The sequence below is a fragment of the Phyllopteryx taeniolatus genome, chromosome 21 (assembly GCF_024500385.1).
Source record: "Phyllopteryx taeniolatus isolate TA_2022b chromosome 21, UOR_Ptae_1.2, whole genome shotgun sequence".
In the NCBI taxonomy this organism is placed as follows: domain Eukaryota; kingdom Metazoa; phylum Chordata; class Actinopteri; order Syngnathiformes; family Syngnathidae; genus Phyllopteryx; species Phyllopteryx taeniolatus.
The window spans coordinates 10,002,474-10,024,245 of record NC_084522.1 but is presented as its reverse complement, the minus strand read 5'-3'; the positions used below and the strand labels follow the sequence as shown (position 1 = coordinate 10,024,245).

The 21,772-nt window shown below is 40.0% G+C and overlaps 1 protein-coding gene across 1 annotated transcript; it reads right to left on the bottom strand.

The window, feature by feature from the left end:
- Nucleotides 1-5,487: 5,487 nt before the first annotated feature.
- Nucleotides 5,488-7,831, bottom strand: sem1 (SEM1 26S proteasome subunit). Its single transcript, XM_061760850.1, has 3 exons — nucleotides 7,672-7,831; nucleotides 7,143-7,236; nucleotides 5,488-5,679 (listed from the first exon to the last, which is right to left on the bottom strand). Exons 1-3 carry the CDS (start codon nucleotides 7,745-7,747, stop codon nucleotides 5,637-5,639), a joined length of 213 nt encoding a protein of 70 aa, XP_061616834.1. The 5' UTR covers nucleotides 7,748-7,831; the 3' UTR covers nucleotides 5,488-5,636.
- Between the last annotated feature and the right edge of the window lie 13,941 nt (nucleotides 7,832-21,772).

Here is a 21,772-nt window from a genome sequence, read left to right as displayed (position 1 = left end):
AGAGTCAAATTGACCCATTTCAAAGATCAAAAGAAAAAGTGTACTGCTAAAATCAGATTTTCGGTCTGAGACCTCGTTTGTTTAGTCAGCATAACTAAAATGGTTCATTCCACATGCATTTTCTTATGAAAAACGAGCAAATTATCCTCACTGAGCATGATCTATTAAAGGCAATACACTAAATATTGACTGAAATGGTTAGTAATTGACTTAATAATAAGATAGTGACCATCTTTTTGTGATTTTTTATTTCTTTTCTGTTTCGGAAACCTTAATATTAAGTAAACATGCCCTCGGGTCTCTTTGACCCATGCTGATCCTGAAAAATTAACATAAGAGGGTTAAAAAGTGTAATATGTAATGACGTTGATAATTCATCTGCAATGAAAATTGTTCATTTTACATTTTTAATGAAAACCAAGTGCATTTTCATCACTGAAGAAGGATCGAATTGAGCTAATGCATGTATTGAATGAAATGGTTACAAAGAGTTTAAGAGATATAGACAAATGTTTATTGGGATTTTTTTGTTTGCTTGTTTCTGACACTTTAGCAATGATTAGACATACGCCGGGTCAAATTGACCCGGGAGTAGTATTCCTGATCCTGACAAATGAACATAAAAGGAGGGTTACAGCAAAGCGTACAAAGTAATGACGATCATTAATTTAAAAATGTTCCTGGATCAAGTTGACCCAAGATCATTATTGCTCTTCCAAAGAAATGAATGCAATAAGAGGGATAAGCATCTGCAAATTGCAACATCATAATGAAAATGAGTTATTTCTAGGCCAATGCCCCACCCTTACACAAAAAACAGGTCAACTGTTTTTATTTGGGGGGGGGGGTTCACAGGATATATATTTTTTTTATGCAATGTGAAAATTCTCTCTTAATAGTGCGAACTACGGTTTTGATGCCAGTTTTCTACTGAGCAGACTACTGAAGTTGCCCAAAGTGGATATATTTCAATTTCCCATCGCTGAGGTCATGTTGTTGCTCTTTAAACCGCCAACTATGTAAACTTGAATATAGCACACATCTGCATTATTAGCATAGTGCACTCTATTTTACCACAATTGCTTCAACACATGATTAATCAACAGTCAACAAACCTTACCAATTTCTTGACAATTTCTCGATTATTACGGCCATGCCAATTATAATCTAATGAGATTAAACCATGATGTTAATGCTGAGTTTTGACTGGCACTGTCAGTTGTCAGTTAGCCTTTTTGTTACTTCGAAATAGGCAAAGAAATGGCTGCCATATTTAAAATCATGCTCTCCATGATGTCCATGTGTTCAACCCACCAAATTATCATCCTTTCATCAGTCAACATCGGCCTTTACTTTCATGTTGAATCACGAGGGTCACAAAGAAACAACAAATGCATGCTCGCGAGGAATTAAAGAGCTGATTACATGGGATCAAAGACGAAATAGCACGGGGACACAGAGAGAGCCTGACAATCGGTACGGGGTTGAATACAGAGGTGGGCCCGCAGAGGCCCTCGTGGCGGCAAACACAAGGGAACAATCTTACGCTCTCAGCACAAACAAAATGGCCGAGGGTTCCTCCTCTGTTGCTCCCACTTAACGATTCCCTCGCTCGACTGACTTCACAACCGCCACAACAACCATCAACAAGGCCCCTTAGTGCTGCACGCACACACACACACACACATTTAGCTATTACAGTTAATTGATGAACACCATTTTTTTATATATATATAATTGACAGATGCATCACTACTGTAGAGATCACCTGTACACACTAGAGTTATGCATCCGCTTCGCACATTGTATGACTAAGTGTTGGTATGTGGTATACAGTATGTGTATGGGTACCTGTTGGGTATATACGTAGAGATTAGCATATAGTATAGTACCAGTCTGTATTTCGGATTGCACTTCTTGATGGACCATTTATTTAGCCATAGTGAATGGCTAAGGGGGGTACGGTGGACGACTAGTTAGAGCGTCTGCCTCACAGTTCTGAGGAGCGGGGTTCAATCCCCGACCACGCCTGTGTGGAGTTTGCATGTTCTCCCCGTGCCTGCGTGGGTTTTCTCCGGGCACTCCGGTTTCCTCCCACATCCCAAAAACATGCGTGCTAGGTTAATTGACAACTCTAAATTGCCCGTAGGTGTGAATGTCAAGAATGTATGTGCCCTGCGATTGGCTGGCAACCAGTTCAGGGTGTACCCCGCCTCCTGCCCGATGATAGCTGGGATAGGCTCCAGCACGCCCGCAAAACTCGCGAGGAGAAGCGGCTCAGAAAATGGATGGATGGATGGCTAACGGGAAGGAGGTACTCTGCATTCAGAAAGAAAAAAATATATATCAGTCAATCATAGTGCTAGTTTACCATGTTATGGACGTGTGTAGCTCCTAGTGTGCTGCAAGCATTTTTTAACCTGATCGTATACTTCCTATTAAGTAAGAATATGTTTAGTCTATGACGCATGTGGAGATTTCTTAAAATGATGTGTGGAAACAATTAGGAGCACAATACATCGTGAAACAGTACACTGGACATATCGATGGAGTGTTATTTTATGCAAGGAGCATGGATGTCATTTTAAGGGGATGAAGGTTGTTCTTGGTCACACTGGCAACCATTCATCATCATCATTAAGACCCCAGAAGCGAGAGGGAACAAACCAGTACGAAAACTATTTTGCAGAGGGAGCATGGCGAGGATAAATTGGCCACTGGTTCAGTACAAGAGTCCCCGCTGAGCAGAGCGGAAGAGCAGGGCCTGGCTGGCAGTGGAGGCAGGCCCAGGCAAGACGGGCTCAGGGCCACATGCTGAGACCCCCTCCCTACCTCTGACAAACACGCCAGTGGATAATCTCTTCTTCAGGGTCTCGGCACGGCGCTGCAGGTCTGAAAGGGGGCGGGGGCTGTTATACCGCACGTGCGGAACAAGTTTGAGTGTGTGTGTGTGTGTGTGTGTGTGTGAGTACTACACATTCAACACCCCCTTATGTAGACAGCACTTTGACAACTTAAACACAAGATGAAAATATCTGCGAAGGAAAGCTGGTCAGTTCTGATGCTACGAACAAACATGACATTTTTTTATATACTAGCCTGGAATAGGCTAAAGGGAAATAGCAGGTACAGTAAATACACCATGAGCTCACAAAATACTGTATATTCATTTGTAAGATTGTAGTTTAGTTAAAGGATAAGTGTAGAAACAATGATCCTAGCAGGGCGTCTACTTTTGAAATTAATTCACAAAGTATTATAGTGAAAGAAAACAAGGCTATAAAGCAATTTAGGCATCATTCCATGTAAACCAAGAATTTTCACTTCACCTCTCATATTTTCTTCAAATTTTGAGGTGTGGTACATGACAGATGTTAAAATGTTTACCACGTGTAAATTGTCAGTTTCACATTAGTAAGTGTAACTTGAATAAACATGATGAATGTTGGGTCATTTGACTGGGCTTTCACTTGATTTTACCCATCTCGCACAACACGGAGTACAGGTCATTCCTGGCTATTGGTGCGTTTTCCATCCTCATGACAAGACATCATTTACTTCAAATAAATTAAATGCTTATTATGAGAACATTTCGTTATAGATTGTGGTCATCATTCTAACATAAACACACAAATAATGCTTGTAAAATTATTTATTTTTTTAGTTATTAACTTGTGTTTGAGTTAATAACTAAAAAAATGTCCCAAGAACGATATTTGCAATTAAATGTTAAATGAATGAAAATGCACCTTCGTTATTGGTTCAAGTGTCGAAGTACAAATATATATCAAGGAGACCAGCTGTTACATGTTAATTTATATCATTTATTGTGTTCTCAATATACAGGTGCATCTTAACAAATTACAATTAGAAAACCATTTCTGTAGATCAATTCAAAAACTCATTCCAAAAGATTCAACAAAGAGAGTAAACTGTCGTTTTATTTTCTTATTTTGATGATTTTAGCATACGGCTAACGGAAACCATCCCCAAGAAATAAGAATGTTACATAGGAAACAAAAAGATTTTAGTATGGAAAAGGAGGTTGGAATTGGCCTTCTGAAAAGTATTTGCTTTTGTGGAATGAATCTGTATAACAGTTTCACTTTTGGAATTGCAATGCTGAAATAAAATGAACTCTTTGACAGTATTCCAATTTATTGAGATGCACCAGTTGCATTCCACCATAGTCTGTGATAGTTTTGTCTTCTAAAGAAAAAAAAATAAGGCCAATGAATCCACATTCCGGATGTGACATCACTCTTTTGGAGAGAATATAAAGGAGCAAAGATGTCTGCTTTTTTGGGGGGGGGGGGGGGTGTAAGTTTTAAGATCTTAGCCTTTATGCCACATACGTAAATATCCACCCTTTTCAGCTAAATTATGTTGAAAGTATTTTCTTTTTAAATAAAAATCCCAACTTGTTTTATATACTGTAAAGTTTTTTGTGAACAGATGGCCAGCTAATTCAGAGTGATAGCTAATTTGAATGAAAAAATTCCACCGTTATTACTGTCTTTTAGTTACTTGATATACCAGTAGAAGTTCCTGAAGGTTAATCATGCCATTTATATGGCTACAAATCTCAAAATAGTTTTTGCTTTCCCTAAAAGTCATCACACTGAAAGGTCATCAATGACTTATTTAGAAAATTTTATTTTGGTATGGGATATTTTACAGGGGTCTGCAACTTGCGGCTCAAGAGCCAGATGTGGCTCTTTCATCCTTCTGCTGTTGCTCTCTGTGACTTTGGAAAAGAAATCATGAGTATATCATTTAAATTTAAATTAGTTCTTTCGTTATTCAAAACTAATTACAAAATTGAAGACTATGTTGCTCTTGTAACTTTTTTTTTTTTTTTTGTCCCTCAAAATTTGTGGCAACCGGCTATGTGCAGCACCTGGTCAAAATGTTATGATTTCATGCAGAAATAAACAATTTTGTTCCCTGGAGCAATTCATTCATTTCATAAATACCTTTGAAGTTTCAAGATTGGGGAAAAAAAAGTTAATTATATTTGAGTAAATAGAAGAAATTTTTTTAAAGTTTTGTAGGACTATGAAGGACTCTTAAAATTATACCAAAGTCAGCTTCCGAAGTGTTGTACTTTCAAAGTTATACACCTTTAAAATTGAGGGGTATCTTTAATCGGTTGATGTTTGTTTGTTAGCCTATCTCGCTCTAATTGAGAGGTTTAGAACAAAAATGTTTTATGTTCTGTTCTTTCCTTCCATTTTTAACCACACCTCAAAATTTGAGGTGAAGGTAAAATTCTTGGTTGATTTTACATGTAATGACACCCATGAAGAGAATTGTGACTGAGTATTAGAGGTAATGGTAGATATGTTTTTGTTTGTTTTTATGAGGTTACACAAACACAAATATTGTTAATTCAGGTTAGATGACAAGGCCACACAGACCTAATTTGATTATATTGATGAATTGAACATAATAGTAATACAGTGAGTTAATACACTCAAAAGGGAGTCGTTTTCTCCAAACACTTTAATTCTGTCAACAATTCTTACAAAATGAAACAAATGAACACAATAAGAAACCTCTCCTTCCCTCTCTTTGTGGTCAGCCTGTAATATTCACAAAAATGTCCATATTATCCACATGGATCTTGTCTCCCACTACGACGTCTCCATCTTGTAACCATGCTTTTCCAGCTCCGCTCTACCGGAATAAAAAAAAAAAAAAACAACGAAGATTATGCATTTTAAATGACAGCCTTGAGGATTCTTATAATTTTATTTCAACTCATAAAGCATAACAGGTGTCGCAATGCAAGCACTAAAAACTAAAATTAAAATAAGTCAGTGGACAATTCATCCAATGCAAAAGCTGCCACCAAAACAATGACTTTATAAAGACAACTAATTGCATCATAGTAATTGGATTGATTATATTTTGCCCATCTCTTGTTACAAAATAAGGTAACCAGAATATTAGCAGTGCAGTCCTAAACCACAGCAAACAAACAAAAAGTAAACATGTACAATTAATCCGCACTCGAACAAAGTCGATCAAAACTTAGCATCTTTACCTATTTTTCATAAAGCTCTTCTTCTATTAGACGTGATAGAATTGTCAGGTTAACCAATGATATCAACAACTAATGTTCAACTCAACAAATGAATTGATGCTATATCTAATGGTGTTGGTGTATTCTATATATTTGCTATAGACTACATAAGCTACCATTTTAAGTTATGTATGGCCCAACAAAGTTGCGAACAAGAAAATTCCACTTATTAAAATCAATCCACTCTACTTGAGATGTGATTTTAAGGTTTTGTTACTTACACATAAAATATTACACATATACATTTTATATATATACATATACACATCACACACACACACACACTCTCCTATCTCGCTGACTTAGTGGTACCGTGTGTTTCGTTCACAATATGTTGGTGTTTTGGTGATTCCCAGAGCCAGAATGAAGTCTGCAGGCCCTTACCTGCAGTTATTAGAGCTGCTACCGCAGTAGAAATGTGTAAGTCTCAACTTAAGACTTATTTTTACACTTTGGCATTTAGTTAAAATGCACAGAGGCCTGTTTTACTGCCACTTCTCCTCTCCTGACGATGATCGAATCTGAGGATGTTTCTGTATGGATTCTGCACCAACTGTGACAAGATCCGCGATGGACCACTTCCCCGAGGCGTTGCTGTGGAGGATTCTGCTCCCAACGACTTGGCCAGCCTGGTAATCCTGAAAGAAGGATCCCTCCATCGGCGGTCCCCTCTCAAGCGGGGTTTCAAATCAACCCTTGCGAACCAAATCAGCTCCTGACAGGTTCAAAGTGCTTTCTTCTTTAGCTGTCTCTCTCCTTTCCTACTCTAGAACCCTACCGGTTGAGTCAGACGGCCACCCCACACTAAGTCTTGGGTCTGCTTGAGGTTTTTTCTCAAGAGTGATTTTTTATTCCTTAACTCCATCACCTTGTGCTTACTCATTTGGCGTTCAGTTGTTCTTTTGAGTGAGAAGTGTGGTCTTTGACCTGCTGCATGCGTGCCCTGAGACAACTTCTATTGTGATTTGGTTCTATGTAAATAAAATTGAATTGAACAGAACAATCTACTTAGGTTTATGGGCACTTTATATTAACAAAGAGTCGTGCTGAATACCTTAACTGGTTGGAGAAATCATCCTCGACGTTGTCGTCGTCCCAGTTGTCTTCCCAAACATGAGCATCTTCATCCTCGTCCAGCCCTGTCCAATCTGATTGGACCAGCAACGGGCCGAAAACAATGCATCGAACAAGTCAGACGGATGAATTTTGATGGAAGCAAATATGCTATATTATAAAAAATTTAGTGAAGTGTATGCAAAATACACTTCAATTGTGCCGTTAGCCAAACATGCACAGTGGTATGCATCCATATTGATGCAGCTCGTTTGACTGACATACCAACCTAAATATGAGCTTTCAAAAACAAGGACTTACCGAGGCAGACATTTAACAATTTCTCTAAATATTAGTTAAATTAATTCGCTACACTGGCTTGTTTAGGAAGCAGCTTCCTTACTTACTGCTAAGGCTAAGTTAGCCTGGCTAGGCTAGCTGAGTCACTCTTCCCAGGCCGAGCTCACTTACAATGTGGACACTGTGTAAACCACCGAGTGTCACGGCGTGAAAATACGTAACGTACTAACCCTCAGCTGGGAATTCCTCAAACTCATCATCCTCCTCCAGTAGACCGAGGTCGACGGTTTGCTTTTTGTCTGACATGTTCACCTCACCGGCGGGGGTTCGGCTTGCTGTATGGAGACGAATGGCTGCTTGGGCAGGCGCGCAATGGATTATGGGAACCTGAAAGCTGTTCAGGCGGGTAGTGGTTGCGCACACTGCGCAAAACGCGCAGAACGCAGATTTATGCCCTACGCCTGAAATATACGATAGTTTAGTATTAACTAATTCAGAATTACTTTTAAAATTTGATAAACAGAACGGATTTTTTTTTACTTCAAAACATTAACGTGTATAATTAGATATTTCTGCTTTGTAGTTCCTGTAGCTGTACTGAAAAATTATATGAACACGAACCACACTGTTTTGTTAATCTCATTTAACTTTAATTTAAAGAGGATTTAAAGTGCTGCTATTTACAAAATGTTAATGCTTACACTGAGATACACTAAAGTATGCCATGTACATACGAATAGGTAGATCCTACATGCGCCTTTTGCGGTGTGTACTATTATAAGAAGGTACTGGGATTTCAACTTTTCACAAGAAAAATATTTTGGGGGATTTTATGTGTGTGTGTGTGTGTGTTATGTATTGAAAGCACACGTTTTGGCATGACAAAAAAGTAAACCTTGCGAAAATCAGTATAGAAATAAGAAAGTTACAATTTTCATTCATTCATTCATCTTCCGTACCGCTTCTCCTAACTAGGGTCGTGGGTGTGCTGGAGCCTATCCCATCTATCTTTGGGTGAGAGGCGGGGTACACCCTGAACTGGTCGCGAGCCAATCGCAGGGCACATACAAACAAACAACCATTTGCACTCACGTTCACACCTACGGGCAATTTAGAGTCGTCAATCAACCTACCATGCATGTGTTTGGGATGTGGGAGGAAAGCGGAGTACCTGGAGAAAACCCACGTGGGCACGGGGAGAACATGCAAACTCCACACAAGCGAGGCCGGGATTTGAACCCCGGTCCTCAGGACTGTGAGGCAGATGTGCTAACCAGTTATCACCGTGCCAATTTAAATAATTAATTTCAATGTTCTTTGATAGGAACGTCGCCCCTGCCAACATGGTCGCCACGTAGGCACCTTGTTTAGTCTGGCGTATCTCGTCTGGGCTTGCGTATTAAAATAGCTATCTTGCTTGCTAGCTATCTTACGCTAGCTAGGCAGACAAATCGATATTTTATTTTGGGTGAATTGACAATGTTCTCTCCATGCTTACGCGGGTTTTCTCCCGGTACTCCAGTTTCCGCCCACATTCCCAAAAGATGCATGTAAGGTTCTTTGAAGACGAAGATAGATGGACCGATACACTGAAGTATTGCAAGGGTTGCATATTAAGTGTTGTATTGTTATGCAACACTGTATTGTAAAATAAGAAATGCAGTCTGTCTGTCTCCTCTCATGAAGGCTCTCCACCACTAATACACACATGTTGCTTCTATTCTGCACAACCATAAAAGGCTTTTGCTCCTTTCCTGAAAACATATGCACACAAGTCAGCAGTCATATCCTAGCAACCATTTTTCATTGAGGAACGAATGCAAACTGTATCCCAAAGGCCTGCTCAAATAATAAAGCGGTAGCCACAGCTTATAGATGTATTCTAGATGAATGAGACAGCTAATTTACTACAAAACCACTTGTACCACAATGAAAACGACTCTGACTGCTACTGTCATCTGTTGACAGATGGAGCTGAGGTTTCAGTTTAAGACTACTTATTCTATTTTATTTTGTAATTATCCTAAGCCTGTGCGCAAGACAATGCCGCAACATTAGGAGGCGAAGCAAACTAGACATAAAAGCTTTGTTTGTTGGAGAAGCCTCAGGCAAGTTGGAGAAATGCCTGCACAGAACATAAAACAGATTTTATGTGGGATTTTTAAACAGAAAAAAAAAAACTGAAATGAGCATGCTACATATTGCTTTTTCACGCAATACGCAGGTGTGGCTTGAGTAAAGAGGCTCTTTGCGTCCAATCACAATGCATTTGAGAAGATACTGCACAAAGAGGCTGTAGTGGAACCTCCAAAGCCAAACACCCCCAAAAAATGTAAACTATGTGGGGTTCGACTAAAATTATATGCCGCTTATCAGAAGCAAACACTGTTAGCTAATGCTAATCTCTGCATCCAACAAAACTCAGTGTGGCTCTGTTTATCTTTTGGTTTTTGATGTGGTGGTTCACCTCGTTGCATCCTGACTGCAAATGAAAGTTTTTTTTTTTGTTGTTTTTTTTTTTTTTTTTTTGTAATGAGCCGTCGCTTGGTCAATTTTTATTTTTTTTTGTAGGGAGCCAAAATTTGACTTATGAACAAGTTTCTGTTACTCAGCTGCTCGAGTAAATTAAAAAGAATGGAGGAATGAACTTACAGAGTTTTAATGCCCTCGCATATAGGAAAGAAAAGCCACGGTAGCAGATGTACATTCAGATGCACAACATGAGAACACTCACAATGAGCTGCTGTAGGCCACAACTCACGCCCAGACACTCACACGCAGGCTAATCGACTCCAGACCATAATGTCACGCTCTAGGCCCATAGTATGTTTAGTAATTACATTTAATCAAATCAGTGTATTTCTTTACATTCTCTTGTTGTTGTTTTTATACAATACAGTGCTTTCTTTTTAGTAAAAAACCTTATTCCCTATATGAGGAACATTTTTAAATTAGAACACTGGAAGTCCACCAGGATCACAGAATGGATTGTGTTCCAATGATGCTTTTTAGACGCATCTAGATCTGAACTGCCTGCTTTCTCTAGAGTGGAGCTGACTGTGGTGCCTGTGTCACTCAGTCTTTGCAGGTGAAGCCCTGGGAAATGGCATCCACGTCCCCCCAACATACCTGAGACTGCAGTTACATTGCGGCTGGCGCCTGTCGTCTCTCGTCTCCAAAAAGAAAAAGGAGAAAAAAAAGAGTGCAGTGTGGAGGGTCACAAAAGGGAGATAGAAGGTGCCTGCCGTAGCACAGACAGACTCCTTCCGCTACTGCTTGTGTCTGAGTAATAGCATCACATTTCTGTACTGAGACAAAGCCCCCTGGGGAAGGACAGATCGGTAGCAGTACACTGGAAGAGACAGTCAGGCTCAGATAAAGATTCCAGCATAAGACCACCAGGCCCCTCCCCATAGACACTAGTCTACTATGCGTCTCTTTATATGACAGGCTGGGCTCGCGGCCTTGAGGCAGTGCACGCTGAGAGGGGAAGGCTGGAGGTTTGAGTGTACCGCTTCGAGAGATTAACTTCCAAAGATAAAGCCCTTTTCTTCCACATGTCAGAGAAAGTGACACAGAAGGACAGACGGTCGTCTGCAGTGTCGTCTGCGCTACCCGGGGACATTGTGTCTACACCCACCGCGGCCTTCCAATTCCAGTAAAACACAATTGAGCAATTGCAATTTGTTCAGATTCCTGAACAATTTTCACATAGAAAATAATGGTAATAGAACTACAGTTCCACCTTGACTTTCCAGTTTAATTTGTTCAATGATCAAGCGCGTAACTCAATTTACTGGAACAGCAAATACATTTTCCACACTGAAATGAAGTCAAATGCCTCCAGAAGACCACCACCATTTTTTGACACATGGTTTTTATAACAAAAAAACGGTACTTAATGATGCGATGAGCGGGTACACAGAATGAGTTGGTGATAATCGCTGGTGAAATGTGACCATAAATATGTCCAAGGATTTCAGTTTCTGTCTGTCTGTGCCCCGATTAACTTCACCAAAATGACGTTAGGTCAGCGGTCTAGCCTGCACCAGTACGTAGACGTGTTAATAATAAAAGCCTACATTAACTTTGATAACAAGTGATGTTGCATATGGTGTGTGCCAACAATTACCAATGTTTGTCACAGCATATTAGTGTGCCATGAAAGGTCACCAGGCGTCAGGCGGGAAATTATCCCATTTCACTTAATTGGTCTCAAAATGAATATTTAAGGTCTCCATGTGTGTCTTTCCTCAATTCCGAGAAATACTGTAGTATATAAGCTTTGTGTTCAACTCAACAAAGTCCAGATTCTACACCGAGTAAGCAAATTTGTGAGTAAATTGACACGAGATCATCATTATTTCAGAATACTGTACAGATATTTGTGGTAGTGTGCCGTGAGATTTAGCGTAAGTAAATTATTGGATATTGGTTGGTTGGTTGAGAAACACTCTTCACATTCTTCAACAACGGGTTGTTTTTGTACAAGAAGATCCTTTGATGATGCACATGGAGGTATTGAGTGACACGATATATGATGAAGGTTTGAGAGGTATTTTTAAGTACTTGGTAGAATTTTGTCTGAAAAATAACAATTAAAAAAAACAGATTTTGGGGTTCCCCTCAATGCTTTAAAGGTCTGTCAAAATACATTGTTGTGCTAAAAAAAAAAAAAAAAAAAAAGCATGCTTACACACATGCTTACTTTCTACTAAACTACTTTCGACTTAACTCATGTGACACTTACATGTGATTCATAGCTCATCAACATTGCGAGGCCTTGAGAGGAGAAAGTGCGGAGATAAATGATCTTTAAAGACACACCTTGAGACATAGAGAAGGGAGAATTAATGATGTATGAAACTGACTTAATGTGCCAATTAATAAGGCAAATCCAAGAGAAACATGTAAGCTTCGCTAAGAGGAAGTCCATAGGGATCAAACTATGCTTCCAGGATATGTCTGTCAAGCTCCTGTATTAAATTTAATCCCAGCCAGTCAGTAAGTCTGCTCCATTGTCTGTTGTGTGGACACTAAGGCTGTCTTTTCATGAGAAAAGAGAGTGGAAGATGTCGATGGTCCATGTATTCCTAAAATGGTATCAAATGGACTCTCAAAATAAAAGTGCAATGATATGTTTTATCTTGTGTTTGTTGTGCAGAAGTCTCTATTCATCGAGATGTCTTTCAGGAAGAATTTAAGTTTCATATTTTGCCCCCACGTCCGTCTTGAAAAGCTCTGTCATCTCGAGCTTGAGGTACAGTTTGCCAACAGGCTAATGGCCCTTTATGACAGTACAATCTGATGCTTGTCCTGTCTGGCCTCCAGGTAATCCTGTCCAAATCGGCGGCTTAGCCCTGCTCGGGCTTAAGTTGCATATTTTGTTTTTATCAGGACACTGCTGAATAATGCTATCAACAGGGAAGAAATTAAATATGGGGGGTCCAACTGACAGAGAATGTTTCGGAAAAATGACACTTCTATATTTAAACAGGACTGCCGAAAAATGTTCTGCTACAACACAGAAGAGAAGGAATTTGATGGAAAAATCTGGATTGGCCACTAGCCACTTATTACAATCTTTATCACAAATTATAACCAGAAAGCTATTTATTTTTTGCATGAGTTCTTTTATTTATTTACTCTGTGTATTTTTTTAATAACAACTTAATGAAATTCTGGTAGAGATTTTAGGAAGTTGACACATGATTTGCCTTCGCGGGTCACATAAAATGATGTGGCGGGCTGCATTTGGCTCCCCAGCCTTAAGTTTGACACCAGTGTTTTATGTATTAAGATCCCCAAAACATGTTTTAATGAAATTATGAATTGGACATTTATTTCTGATGTGTATTAACAGTGTAACAATAGCAGTGTGTTGCCACAGCCCTTTAGTGCATGTGAAAAGCACTCACACGCTCTCACCATAGGTGGTAACCCTCTGACAAAAGCACTCCAATTGGAAGTACCCATTATCTGCAAAGTCTATCCTCATGTCTAAATCATTAGCTTAAGTTGCCCTTTGTGTGAAATCTGTTTTTTTAATTTATTTTTTTGTTATTTTGCAATGGTACATAATGAATGGAAACAAATTTTCATTGACATTTCTTAGAGGCCAATTAAAGAATGCGACCATCACTGTGTGAGGATGTGCAGCACTTTGTATTTTAAAATATTCAATAAATCAATATTTTCTTTCCTTTTTTATTAAATGGTGGTGAAGAGTGCGTTAGAGTCAAGAGCAAGCAGTGATTCATGCTCACCTTTTTACCTTCTAGATTTAAGCTTGAAGCACATTTATTGTGCTGTGACGTGTTTGCAGATCACCCCACAAAGGGCCTTTGTGGGCGCTGACACACAACTGCAGAGAAACTCTGGCTATACCTGAATTTGAAGACTTTCAGGTCAAGTTCTCTCACGGCCTAACAAATATATCTCCTCCCTTCTTTATCTTCGTTGTCCGCATACTATTTGAAGACGCTAATTACATATCGTTGTTGCCTACATATCTATCATCACTCTCCTTTGTCTCACTTTCCTTTTCCCAGTTGCTTGACAAACTCTTCCCACTCTCCCTTGTTATGTATGTCAAAGAGCACATGTTCCTCAGTGGGGGGGGTTGCGTTCAGTGTATGAGTGACAAGACCTGCTCTGCTCTTCCTGGATGACTGTCACACCCTCATCTGTCATCCGGGTGCAGCCACTAAGAGAGACAAATGAGCAAATGCCAGAGGTGACGGTGACAGCTCACCTCTCTCGTTCTGTCGGGATTTCAAATGACTGGCTCGCTTCATTCGGGTAAGAATAATTATGTGCTCCAAGCTTTGCGGGTGAACATCTATCTGCGGTGCAGTGAGACTCAAATGTTGGAGTGTGAAGTTTTAAGACATAGAACGTGGTTTATGAGTCCAAAAAAAAGTCTTAGCTTAAAGTTGATAAAAACGCATTGAATCCCAATGGATAGATGAGAGCAGTGGCATATTGATTGAGCCCCAAATGTCAGGTAATCCTGTTCTTTTCTTTGTTGATTTTTGACAATCTCTGACTGACTAAATCTGCACAATTTCCTTGTACTGAATCCCATGCACCTAATCCCCCGCATGTGGCCATCCCAAGCCCCGGAAAAGTCTGTGATTGGTCTGATTGATAAATGAAGCCCTCCATATGCTTTTGGGAAGGGGGCCTCAGTGGGGTCTGGACAATGTACAGGAAACCTGGGACAGCTACTTATTAAGTAGTTAGGGCTTCAAGACAAGGCTGCAGACAGCCAATGCTGGTGGTCACCTGGCCCTCCATTTTTGGTTTTGGCATCCCTCAGCCATCCGTCAGGTCTGGGCGATTCATGTGGGGAGTGGGACACAGTCCACTCTGCAGCGCTGAGGTCAACAGTTGCGTGTTTGCTCAGCCTGGTCATGCAAAGACCGTGTAATTATTCGTTCTTTATCAAAACACCCCCCCCCCCCCCCCCCCCCCTCCCCTGTTGATTTTGTGCGTTACCAATGCAAGTTTATGAAACAAACTATGTTAAATATGGGTTTAAATGCAATTTTTGGCGAAGTGGATGTTATCCCAATAATTTTCAAAGTTTGAAATGTTTGCCACTGACGCACTGGCAAAGTTACTGATAAAACAGCGAGGAAGGAATAATCATTACTTTCTCTTAATTGCTTCTTCTCCTCCGTTGATTTCTAACACCAAGGTGTGTCTATTTAATATATTTCAGGGGGGCATCTGAATTGTCTAACAGAATTACACATGCAGACCACACACACGGGAACTCCTGGTAATTTCTGAACAAGTTATAGACATTTGCTGTTGTTGTTTTCATGCATTTGATGCTGTGTTTTTAAAATCATTACTTGCATTTCCTCACCTGTCGTTTCAACCATTGTGAAAGTGCAAAAGTTAACTTTATAGCATTTATTTATTCAACCAAGCCGAAGATGATTAGATTCTGATTCTTAAATGCAACAGTAACGTTATTTTTAAATACAAACACAGGTCTAAAAGACTCTTTGTCAACAATGACAAAATGGGTTTATTCTCTCCATGACATTTACCACACTGCATCCAATAGCTCAACCAACGACATTCAAGGAGAAACCTTGGGTCGAAGGAAAAGTGGTACGTTGTCATTTGGACTTTTCAAAGAGCAAAGGGGAGAATTTATGTAATAATTTCTCCCCTTTTCTCTCCCCCCATGCAACACATCCTTGTTGTTGTTGTCAAGGTTTTTTAAAAAAACGACTCAAGTTAAAAGTGTCACGAATGCCAGAAGTTGTTTGATCACGGCATTATAAATCATTCGGCTGCATCTTTAATTAATCAGACTGACAGAAGCCTAAATTGTTTCATGTGTTGAAAATGAGTCCAACCTCAGCTGACATGCAATATTTTTTTTCCCTTTTACTCCAAATGAATCTGATGTGAATGTGGCTTCATTAATAGTGAAAAGTCGGTTTAGTAGGACTGCCAGGTACAAGTTTCTTTTGGCCCGTGGAGTGTTTATAAACCTCGTAAAACAGAAATCAAACGTGCCGATTCCTGAATGGGATGTCGGAAAATCATTTACGGGCAAATAAAGTTGCGTGCGACCGGTTTAAATAGAACGCAGTTTGGTGTATATGGTTCTGTTTAGCTCCAATCTTTCTCCCTCAAGACTCTTGTTAATTCCTTACACACACTTAAAAAGTCTGAATTTAGCAAGCCCTCTGTGTGTAGCGGGAAATAAATGACTGTTTTATTTAAAGAAGTCAGCACCTTCCCGCACGTTGTACAGACATACATATGTGCATCATCACTGCTTGATTGTTGGTGACCTCGGCTGATTAAACTGGTAAAGGGCAGCCAGTCATGCAGCTGGCGGGCTGGCTGTCCATGGCCGCGGTGCAAAAGGAGGAGAAAGGGTAGCGTGACTGCAACGGACCAGAGCAGCCACATCGTGACCCCAATAGACACACTCCCAGTGTGAGGACTGTGCTGCACTTGTTCCCCCGGCTGAGACAAAAGAGTAAGGAACTTCCCCAGACCTTCCTTTGGGATGTTTGGACAACTTGGAGCCCGCTTTGGTGCTCTTTAAGGCCTTCCAGAAAGAAGGCAATGTAATGAAGACTTCATAGTTGCATGGAATAAGGAATGTTGTCGAAAAAATGTGGCCTTTTTGAAGACAATCTGGTTTTTTTAGCTTGTGAAACATTCTTTTTATTGGCCTATAATTTTTATGGACGCTGAAAAAACAGGAAGCGTAAAATACAAAATGCACATAGTTTACGTGTACCATATCCAATGTTTTATAGAACAATGACTCATGGTTTCTACATTGCATGTACGCATGTTTGTTTGTTGTTACTTTGGTGGCCTGCAAGTCAAATAAAACAAAGGGGAACCATTTGTAATGGTTAATAGAGCATTTCAGTAGACGAAATGGCAGAGACTGAACAAAACAAGCTGGTCGTCCGCTCCCATCGTGGTTGTATGAAAGTGTGCAATTATTCTCATAAGGCAGGACAGAAAGAAAACAATAGCACGGCTTGGGGTTAAGAAGCTGTTGTGCTGGGTTTCAAGGAAAGGGCGAGTTAAAAAGTCATCAAAATAGGTTTTTTAACAGGAGGAGCGTTGGGTGTAGTTACAGTACAACAAGCCAACTTGGCCTTGTCCGATGACAAATTGTCCTGCAGTGAGACAGGATGGTTCAGCCAGCTGGTTGGCCCCATCGCTGGCTTGATTGATGGTGTTGATGTTCTAAATAGGCCGCCAAACGCACCGAGTACAGGACGGCTGCAGATTGGCCCTGAAGATAGTAGGAAGAGGGGAAGGGGGGGAAACAGGGAGGGGTGGACTGCAGGGGAAAAGGACAAGTTCCCATGCATATGGAGGATGGTGGTATAAAATTGCAGCTGCTGGTTTAAAAGGACAAAGAGAAGTTATCCCAATTTGCTGTCTTCCCATTAACACAATGCCTTCATTTGTCCATGTAGACAGCAACCTGTAGCAGTAACCTACGCTCTCACTGCTACACGACTCATCACATTTCAATTCAGTGTGACGCAAACCATTGCTTCATAAACATTGTTAGTTAGGAAGTTAGTTGGATGCCAGTAAGTTTCCTTCTGACCGGTCGCATTCTCTTGAGGTCCCTTATGTTTCTCACGTTCTGTCAAGACTTTGTTTCCTGGCGGAGTCGATTGAAATTGCCCTGCCAGGCCCGGATCCAGAGTCGGCGTCAGCGTAGGGGGCACGTATTGCTGCTCAGAAAATGTTTGATGATATTAGTTTGGTGTCAACAACTAATTCACTAATTCATCTCTTGTACCAAAACATGCAAAAGGGCCCGTTATTCACATACACACTGCTAGAATATGCAAGCATGTTCGCGCTCTCGCGCTCTCACTAACTCTCTCACGCACACACATTCAAGAATAATCATGATAAACAGGTATGCCACCGCGGGCATTGTATGTAAATACAAGGCTTAGCTTGATAAGAGTTGTGAGCAGTGGCTGTGGGCATTTTTCTATCGTTAATCTAATAACATAATAACATAGTTGATAGCACAATTTCAATCAAAAATACCAATGTGTTAGCTATTAATGTTGTTTTTTTCTGTGTGTTTGGGGAATATACAGTATATATGACTGGCGAGGCTGCCGGTAATATAGTGTAAATGTAGCCTCAAGACCATGGTAGAAGAATAGACTATTTTCCTACATCGATTTAATGTAAAGATCCAGCATAAGATTTTGACTGACATAGTCACAGACGTGAATTTAACAATAACTTGTCAAGGCAGTTTTTTTTTTTAAACATCTCTGCTGTTGTATTGCATTAAGTGTGTCTCTGTACCTAATGTTTTGGCCCGTTAGTGTATATATATATATATATATATATATATATATATACATATATATATATTGTTTCTTTCTATTTCATTTGACCAATAAAAGCATAATACCCCCCCTTTTAAAAGTTGTTGTGGTACTGCATTGCATTAATTGTGCAGGTGTACCTAATTGTTTGCCCCGTCAGTATATATCTAATTTCCATCCATTCATTTTCTGTTTGTTTTTATTTTATTTGACAGATCGTAAGCCAAAAAAAGCTCAACACTACTCCTTTTCAAAGGTTGTGTGTTGTGTAATCAAAGCTCATATCTGTATCATATCTCTACAAAGTCCATCGAAGATCTTAATCATTAAGAAAAAAGCATGGGGTCAATGCTAGATCATTACAGCATGGAACAAGTCGGAGCTCACAGTAATTACACCAGGAGCTCCTTTATCATACTTTCAGCACTTTTGTGTGCAACACTTTGATCAAACGCGAGTCAGCCTATGATTTTGGACGAGGTTCTCCACACACGCAAAAGGGGAAAAGCAGGGCAATGTAGGTTTGTATTGGATTCTTTCCATCGTCATCTCAGCTTTTATAAGACTTCTTTTGTCTCATTATTACCACATTACAAAGGGTCCAATTGCATAGAAAATAACCAACCGACTACGCGAACATTTGATCATTTGAGCTGAGAATGGGAATATCATGGACGTTTATGTCTGCACAAGACTGCGCTAAAGCTATTTCATTGTTTATTCTATAAGATTAGAAAATCAGTTTATGAAAACACTCATCAATGCACAGGCAGTTTATAACAATCCTTTCATGTCACCAAAGTAGTAGTTTTTTTTTTTTAAAAAGCAGAAAGCAATTTTTAAGAATTTGGACAAGTGAATAGAGTAGTTAAATGCCAATCATAAACAAAATGCTAAAACACATCAATTGTCTTTAGTCGCAAACTGCAAGTAATGATTAGTTATCTGTGGCTAGGAAAAGTCTTTGTTCATCTTGTTTTCCTTGCTAATTGATTAGTCTTCTTAAAAAGATTCTTAATAAGGGCCATCGGGGGAACATAATGGCTTCTTTTTCTTCTCTTGGGAGTCTTTCAGCAAGCCAGACAGTTGTTTGGGCCAACGTTCATCTGACCTGACTTCATGAATTAGTTTCATTGTTTACAGTGTGATGCTGGTCAACCTCTGATTTGTTCGATTTTAAAACAATTTTACCCATAGGAAACAATTAACAGTAACTTGAATGCTGTAATCCACTCCTGGGTCAAATTGCCCCTGTTTACAAAAACCTTATTAACTATACAGGTAGCATAAAATAAAATGTGATCATCCTAATGATCATACAAATGTAAAAATAACTTACACACTGTAGACTGAAAGATGGAACTACCTTTGATGGTTCGTGAAGGACGTAGCATTTCAAGAAGGCGTTATAATATTCTTAAATGTAAGATGTTAAAAAAAAGTAAACTGCTGTATTTTAAAATGAAAAGAAATTGTGTCCTCGCCATAAACTTTGATGACCCTTGACAGAGCCTTGGAGAGGTCTCGTCATATAAACACTGATGACTTTGCAGTACATTTCCTCATGTTCGTCTCCTCCTATTATTGATGCTGACTTAAGCCATACTGTATTGTATTGAATAGCCAGGACCGCTTTTGTCACTAAGCGACCGCTTCGTCAAAATGAATTCTATTTCCATATCGAAGGTTAACATCACAGTTTTATTCCACACCATCCCTGATAAACCATCCGAGGTGACGTCCCGAAAACTGCAAAAATTCAAAGAAAAACAAAAGACTTGTCCTTAAGATCAGCGGTGTCCAAATGTCTTCCCGCTATGGACCGGTTTCATACAAAGCGGTATTTGGAAGAAACTGGCATCAAAACAAACACAACTGATTAAAATGTGCAGCTCACCATGACACTGAACGTATATGGTGTATTGTAATAATCACTTCTCTGGAATTAGAAAATGTCCGTATTAATGATGATGTATTTTCCAGAACCATTGGTCTTTATATAATGCCCATAGGATCTGTTCTCCATCCATTTTTGGCCAGTAAAATGCAAAGTACAGTAACTAATCTTTTGTTTGTGGTAGGTTGACTTTGAAGATAATTGGTGATGGATGCATATACTGTTGAGATGTGTTTGACTTTCTTTGCTAAACACTGTACTGTATATACTGTCTCCTAAAGTATTGAATTCACTCTCGGGAGATTTTCACCCTGAATCCGGACACAGCTCGCCACACACAAACATATGCACGCGCATATACACACACATCAATGCAGTGAATCCTTGGCTAACTTTGTTCACTTTTCACCCTTGGCAGTGCACAAATGACAGAGGAAGAGCGGACCTTGCAGCTGTGTTTCTCACCCGCCCCCTGAGTGCGTGCGCACACGCACGCACACACAAACTCACAGCAGTACACAGTAGTCACAGAACATAATAGTGAGGTAACCACAGCCTTTGCTCAACTGTGTGTGCGTGTGTGTGTGTGAATCTCCTTTATCTCACCCCCCGCCTTATCTCTTGCTCCCTCTTTCACTGCTGCCTCTCCTCCTCTCAGATCTTTCATTCTCACCATGATTTCACAGACCTCCACTTACTCCATTGTGCTGAGAAACACAAAAATAAAAGACACAAAAAAATCGCCTTGTCGGCTTTCTCATCCTAATAAGCATCTCCGACTTTGATAATTACACGTTCAGCCCGCCGCATGAGTCGCTTGGCGGCGAGGACGCCATCGACTCTGCTGTCGAGGTGAGCAAATGCAATGGGTGATTGACAATTTTCTTTCGCATTGGGGGAGGCTGTGCAAAGCAAGAACACACACGGTAGAGCGAAGACCTCCGCCAAGGCCAGTGTTAGATCATTGCAGAGTCCTCTTTTGTCACTTAGAAATACTGTTTGTAAGAGAAACCTTGTAGAAAATTGTCAGGGATGGGTTTTTATCCACATTTGGACAATTTTTTATGCCATGACCCACAGGAGCAAACAAATAAATAAATACATAAATAAAGCACTGGTTAGAGCGTCTGCCTCACAGTTCTGAGGACCGGGTTTCAATCCCCGGCCCCGCCTGTATGGAGTTTGCATGTTCTCCCCGTGCCTGCGTGGGTTTTCTCCGGGCACTCCCGTTTCCTCCCACATCCCAAAAACATGCATGGTAGGTTAATTGAAGACTCTAAATTGCCCGTAAGTGTGAATGTGAGTGCGAATGGTTGTTTGTTTGTATGTGGCCTACTTTTTGTACTCAAAAGTACTGGCACTGTTTCTCTGAAAAGTACTTTCTATTTGCTCCTTTTTGCTTGGATGAAATAAAGTGCTTTTCTATCGAGCAAGTCCAGGAACACCGGCCACTCAACAAGAGCCGAGAGTGTTGAAGAGCTAACTCCCTTAATCCGAGAGTGACAATTGGTTGCCTTAAGCAATATAGAAAAGCTCAGTGTTGAGGAACAGCTGTTTCTTATTCAT

Bases quoted from the DNA above. Each gene is read 5' to 3' on its own strand.
- sem1 (XM_061760850.1), bottom strand. From the start codon at position 7,747: ATGTCAGACAAAAAGCAAACCGTCGACCTCGGTCTACTGGAGGAGGAT. The intron at 7,237-7,671 runs GTTAGTACGTTA...TGGTCCAATCAG, and splicing joins TGAGGAATTCCCAGCTGAGG to ATTGGACAGGGCTGGACGAG. The intron at 5,680-7,142 runs GTATTCAGCACG...TTATTCCGGTAG, and splicing joins GATTTCTCCAACCAGTTAAG to AGCGGAGCTGGAAAAGCATG.